Here is a 6,764-nt window from a genome sequence, read left to right as displayed (position 1 = left end):
CATTATCTCAAAAATTATTTTTTATATTTTATGACAATAAAGTACAAATCAAAATCTAGGTCGAGAATAAAAATTAATTATAATTATAGATGATTTAACTAGTAGGTTGTTGATTCAAAACAAAAATAGGGTAATTTGGGCAATCTAGTAGTTATTCCCAAATCCCAGCCCAACCAACGAAGGAAAAGGAATGAACCTTCCCTTAAAAGGACCAAATTGCCTCCGCTAATTGCACCCCCAACGGAAACCACCGCAGTCCACGGTCATAGTCTGCCTCCCAGCGCTGTCAATCCTTATTCCACCCCATCTCTCCCGCTCGTCCTCCAAAACTCTCCTGCTTGTCCTCCCAAAACCACCGATGCGGTGCCCTGTATTTCTTTTACCGCACCCCCAACTCTTCCGCTATTCCCGAAAACTTAAAGCCGGGGAATAAACGAGGAATAAAAAGAATAGATAGCGGTAATAAATAATAATAATAACGGGAGGGTGGGAATTGAGGAAGCTTGGCAAGGCATCTAATTTAATGTTCCCATTGCGTGCAAGAATTTTTTAAAGAAACCCGGTTGCGGATGCCCCGCGGGCAATCTGCTATTATCGTGGATCTGACCTTAATTCCGGTGGGCCCCCTGCGCCGTGATTGATGGGGAGTGGATTGGACGGGGGCTTTAATTAACTTCTGCCAGCGGATTACCGAAACGGATCTCTATTAGTGTAGAGAGAGAGAGAGAGAGAGAGAGAGAGAGCGAGAGATTGAAGAAAAAGTGGAGAGAGAGAGAGAGAGAGAGAGAGAGAGAGAGAGAGAGAGAGGGAGGGGGGATGGTGTTTTTCTGGCTTTGAGTCTGATTGGGGGCTAGAGAGAGAGAGAGAGAGAGAGAGAGAGAGAGGGCGAGAGATATGGCCCTGAAGTCAAAACTTGGGAGCTGACGGAGGTCTCCCGGTGGGCGGCCGGCGGAATCGGGACTCGGATGGTATTTCCCATCGCCGGTGGTGGCGGGTCTCAGAGATGGGCGGTGGCTGTAGGTAGAACAGGCGGAGGCGGCGACGGAGGCGGAGGAGGGGTGATAAGGGGGTGGAGGGGACGGCCAGTGGAGGAGGAGGAGGGGTTGTGGACGAGGACGAGGGGGGAAGATGAGGAGGGGGAAGGGTAGGAACGGGCTGCTGCCCAACTCGCTGAGGATCATCTCCTCGTGCCTGAAGACGGTGTCGTCGAACGCTGGGTCGGTCGCGTCCACCGTCCGATCGGCGGGGGCGTCCGTGGCGGCCTCGATCGCGGTGCCCGCCGAGGAGGAGAAGGACCAGGTTCGCTTAAACCACTCTACATCTCTCTGTTGTGCTTTTTGTTTGCAAGAAATTGATGCTTTGGTTGTTGGTTTTTTATATATTTTTTTTCGAGTGATTGTTGGTGGGGTGACTGTTTGCGGAAGTGTTTATTTAGGTCAATGGGCTTATGGTAACTTGTGGTTGTATGATTTGGATCTAGGAGAACTTGGTGCTACTTGGATTTTCCGTTGCAAACCTGCGGTTGATGCTTTAGAGAGAGTAGCTCAAAAAAGAAACTTTTTTTTCCCGCTTTGAATGAGTAGAGGAACCGCTTCTTTTGATGTTTACACCTTGGCGTGTCTTCATGGTTTGCTCTAGGGCAGTTCTGGTTTGATGCCTTTGAGATGATGCATTCTGATGCTATGGATATACTTAAGAAGTTTGAAGTCCAGTTTCCATATTTTTCCAATCTAGTACATGTTGTTGTAAAGTATCCATGTATGTGTGAGAAATCCTTCTGCTCCATGGTCTTGAAGAGACATTGCGAATAAATGGCAAACAACTATTGGGATAGTTTGTGACATGGAATACTGAAGGTATCTTAAAGCACAACATTCAGATGCTTTTGAGATAGCATGCTGTGGATAGTGGTTGAAAAGGCATATTGGGAGAGCTATCCATGATAGCAGTTGTTTTCTTAAGGCATATTCCTCTGTCCTAATAGCTCTAGTTCTTGATGAAAGAAAAGTAGAAAACAAGAGAATAGAATGAAACCTTGCTGGGCTTGTATTTCCTTTATGAAGGAAAAATATCATAGAAGAAATTTCTCATTGCTCAAGGAAGGGTTTGAAATACCATGGTCTGGAGGGGGCATATGGTCATGTATCAGCATCATACAATACATGGTTTGCCAATATGGGGTGGTACAAACCTTGGTTTATCATGTGTTTTGTAAAATGAACAACTTTAAATGCTCACGAGAAGCTCAAATATTACTAACATGGTGATTTTATGTGTTTAAAGGACATTGTTCGCTAGATATTGTTTATATATGAGGAATTCTACATCTTCTTATGGATTGTGAGATTGTTGGGCCAAGCTCTGCTGAGGTGCTTCCTATAGGGGGAGGTAGGGCATTTGGAGTAAAGGATACAGAACTGTAAGCACTATATTCTAGAAGGCAGGTTTTGTTGTTTGATAACATGAGGTTTCTGTTGGATAAAATGTGAGCACTTGAATGTCTTCAATTTAGGATTTGTTGGACAAATTAAAGCGTGTTATGCAATTTGTTAACATTTTCAGTAAAAGCTAACCTTAATTTCTAGACTATGTAAGAAATCTATTAACACATTTTATATTTAAATGAACATAAAATTTGTTGAAGGAGTTATTATGAATATTGGGTGATACAAGTAAGCAAGACCCAATCTCACCAAGAAATCTCAAGTGATTTTTAACCTCTGGATATTCTACAGGTTTTGTGCATGAAACTCTTGGATTAAATTATTGTAGAGTACCCAATAAAACTAGGGATAACAGAAGAAAAGAGTTGGTAGACATACTAAAGATCACCTATGTTCAATTTTTCTTTTTCATAGCATCAAAATGCTGCAAGATGATAAACATGCTAAAGATAAATTTATCATTTAAGAATTCTTACATTTGATGGATCTATTTGCGGAAATATTTTTTTGTGACTATTTGATCAAACTCTCCTATTGACCCATGCAAATTGATAGAGGCGCTTTGGCAACTTGTCTTCAAACTAATTTCTTTTGCCATCCCTATAAAATGATTAACCTTATCTGTCTAATGTCAGTAACTAAGTTGCCTAGTTTTCATCTTCATGTAACTGTGCTTTGGAAGAAACCTGTACATTCAGGTAAGCTTAAGTTCTTTCAATGAGGTGTTATCCTTTGGTTTCTTCTACAACTTGCCCATATTATTAATCTATTCTTGTTTTTCACCCTCAACTTAGAGTATGGGGTTTGGCCGATTTGCCCTTATTTTAACTCATATATAGCACTTAGGCTCACAGCCCTTTTACATAAAAATGTGATAATGCCAGTATGAAATTTTATATGTCTGATAAGATATATACATGTAATCAAGCAAGAGGAGTATCATTAATAGCTAGAGTTCAGGTCTTTTTGCAAGTTTATGTATTTTTATGTGTGCAAAAGAATGGTACTACATTTTGTTAAGCAAGGTTTATCTCTTTGCATGGTGCACGTAATTTGGGCATATTATAACATCTGAATGTTATTCAAACAAATTTTGCTTGATGCATCCATCTTCAAAAGTTCATGTCAAGCTCTTCTTTTGATTACCGAAATGAATGAAAGAAGTAGTGTAAATTTAGTTGATAATAAAAAGATAATTTCATCTTCAATAAATTTCTCACACACCATCATCCAGTTCTTCAATTGAAATATGGAGGCATGAATTCTTTTCTCCTTTAGTTTTCGAAGCCCTATAATAAGATTAATCATTTAGCATAAGGACAGTCACATTTAAAGATGTCCATTAAGCTTTGCAGGTTTTAATCTACATGTGATGGCTTGACAAATTTCTTTCAAGCTTCATTAGGATCCGAGCAGGCCTCACCTTTCCCGAAGTTAATTTTGCCCAGAATTTTACACCATTTTATAAGGTTGGTATCCAATTTGCTGGATGAAAACTTTTTTCAAGTTTTATTGGATACAATTCTTGCATTTGGATTGTTTGCATGCGAGTGCATGAGATTGTTCTAGAGTTGGTATATCTAGAATGATGTTATTGGTCTTACTTGTCACGGATTTATAGTCAGAAGCTTAAGTTGTTCGGAGGAGGACTGACCGAGGCTCATAAACCCATTTGGTACCACTTTTATTAGTCAGTGTGGGACTGTGACAATCTTTTCCACCAATCTTGTGACGCCTTTATTATGGTTGCTCCCACTCGAGACTAATAAGAGTTGTGATGCACAATGCCTTGGCTCTGATACCACTTGCGATGGACTTCGAGCCCAAAAGCTTAAGTTATTGGAAAGAGGATCAATGGCACTCATTTTATTAGTCGATGTGGGATTAGCTCCTACTTGAGAGAGGGGCCCTATGAGCATTCAACATTATAGTGGAAGACAAGATCTTAGGGCACTCTTGGGTTAAGTATTGGAATTGAAAGGATGACAACCAGGATGGAGCAGTCTTACATGAAATGAGAAAGGTAGGTTGATGGATTATGCAATAGATTTTTATTGACCCCCAAGATTTTAAATACTAGTATCAAAACCTGTGCTGTTTTTCCATCATGAAGGTACAATATTAGGATGGCACTGATATCGATAATGTGTATGAAAACTAACATATTCCAAAAAAAAAAGAAAAACCATCCATACCGACCAGTTCGGCCATATGGTACTGCCATTATGCACAAGTATGGACTTGTATAGAACGGTATGCCCGGTATGTACTCATACAGTTATTTTGGCTTCCTGGTATCTGTAGTAGTTCAAGGTTTCCCACCGAAATGGTACAGTATCAGTCATGCTGTCCCAATTCGATGGTTTTTGAAACCAGAGTGACCGCAAATCCAAGGGAAAGGTGAAGAGAAATCATGGAAAACTGTACACATAATAGGTTATTTATGAATAACTTGTAAAAGCTACTTCATCTTAATAATTTTGCTCAATAAGAACTTGGTTTCTAAATGATACTTAGAGAGATGAGGTATAATATTACTAGAGATAAGCTTATTTCTCGAAAGAGAGGAGAAAAGAATCGCAGCAAGCCCTATGTGTCACGAGCAGGCACCACGGGTTGTTGACTTGAAGGTGGGGGGGAAGGCTTTTTGGGATGCATTATAGCACAGGCCGTGACTCTTCTCTTTTGGAATTAGACTGTCTCTCTTCAACAGCGTATTCTAGCAAACAGCGGATTCTCTGCTTTTTTTTCTTGCATGGGCGGAGATCTAAGTGCGAAAGAAACTGGCAAACAGCCCCCTCGGGGTTACCACGCTTCCGTCAGCTCGCTCGCCATTTTTTAGTTCGGAGGGCTAAATCAAAAATGTCTATGTATCTATTATTTAATCATCTCCCGATTTTCTTTTTTTTTTTATATAGAAATATCTGCTCTTTCTCTCTAAATTGAAGCAAAAAAAATTTAGAGAGAGAGCAGATGGATCCTATCCCCTATATCGAACACTCATTGAGCAGAGAAAGAAAGAGATTTGTTATGAACTCTTGTCATCGATGTAGCAGAGATTTGAGTTTGTAGTCTTGTTCTCTTGTTTATTTGGTGTATGTACATTGTTCATTTACTAGGTATGATGAAGCCTTCCTCTTACATGGCATCTTTATCATATTTTTGCAATCATTGCAGAGCATTTGCTACTTGCTTGGTTCACACTGAGGTTCTGAAATTAACTTTTCAGAGCATGATCTGTTCTAACATGTTATTACTCCAACAGGTCTTGTGGGCTGGCTTTGACAAGCTTGAACTTGGTCCATCTTCATTCAAGCATGTTCTACTTCTTGGGTATTCTAATGGATTTCAAGTTCTTGATGTTGAGGATGCCTCTAATGTCTGTGAACTGGTCTCTAAGCATGATGGTCCAGTTACATTTTTACAGATGCAGCCAATTCCTGCCAAGTCTGAGGGCAATGAAGGATTCAGAGCATCACATCCTTTGCTATTGGTTGTTGCTGGTGATGAAACCAATGGCTCAGGTATGGTGCAAGGTGGTCGTCTGAGTGCATTGATCAGAGAAAGCACTGGCGAGCCTCATTCAGGAAATCCTGTCTCCACTCCCACAGTTGTTCGGTTTTACTCACTAAGATCTCACAATTATGTGCATGTATGGAGATTTCGGTCGGCTGTATATATTGTACGATGCAGTCCTCAAATAGTTGCTGTGGCTCTTGCAGCACAAGTAAGAAGTTAGGGTTCATTTAGCAATAAAAATGATTATGTATGGTCTGTAAATTATCTTTTTAGACTTGAGAGTGATGACTTTAAGAATTTGAGCGTTACTGATGACTTGACTCTTTCACGACAGATATACTGCTTTGATGCAATTACTCTTGAGAATAAGTTCAGCGTGCTGACTTATCCATTGCAAGGAGCAGCTGGGGTTAATGTTGGTTATGGCCCGATGGCTGTTGGTCCAAGATGGTTAGCTTATGCTTCCAATAATCCACTGTTGTCAAACACAGGGCGCCTCAGTCCCCAAAACCTTACCCCCTCACCAGGTGTTAGCCCATCAACTTCCCCTGGCAGTGGGAGCTTAGTGGCTCGTTATGCAATGGAATCTAGTAAACAGTTGGCTGCTGGAATACTCAATCTTGGAGATATGGGATACAAAACACTTTCAAAATATTGTCAAGAGCTTCTGCCTGATGGTTCTAATTCTCCCTTGTCATCGAATTCAAGGAGGATTGGAAGACTTCCATCAACAGCGCATCATAGTGATGCAGATAATGCAGGAATGGTTAGAACTAAACTTATTATGTTGTGCATGTTCTT

At 40.5% G+C, this 6,764-nt stretch overlaps 1 protein-coding gene across 8 annotated transcripts in view; it reads left to right on the top strand.

Annotated features, from left to right (window-relative positions):
• The first annotated feature begins 692 nt into the window (after positions 1–692).
• LOC103710951 (autophagy-related protein 18g-like) overlaps positions 693–6,764 on the top strand; it is a 28,046-nt gene continuing 21,974 nt past the window's right edge. For 4 of the 8 annotated variants that reach the window (XM_088715240.1, XM_008796888.5, XM_088715239.1 and 1 more), the window contains exons 1-3: positions 739–1,299; positions 5,710–6,171; positions 6,298–6,729. In XM_088715240.1, coding sequence (XP_088571366.1) covers positions 1,129–1,299; positions 5,710–6,171; positions 6,298–6,729 — 1,065 coding nt within the window. In that variant the 5' untranslated portion in view covers positions 739–1,128. Of the gene's footprint in view, positions 1,300–3,799; positions 3,914–5,709; positions 6,172–6,297; positions 6,730–6,764 lie in introns of all 8 variants that reach the window. The other 4 variants (XM_026806184.3, XM_008796885.5, XM_088715241.1 and 1 more) reach the window with 4 other exon arrangements.

This window comes from Phoenix dactylifera, chromosome 2, assembly GCF_051530095.1.
Source record: "Phoenix dactylifera cultivar Ajwa chromosome 2, Ajwa_hap1_PhDact_Kaust_v1.1, whole genome shotgun sequence".
NCBI lineage: Eukaryota > Viridiplantae > Streptophyta > Magnoliopsida > Arecales > Arecaceae > Phoenix > Phoenix dactylifera.
Note: the sequence above shows the minus strand (reverse complement) of the source record. Positions and strands in the feature narration are given on the sequence as shown.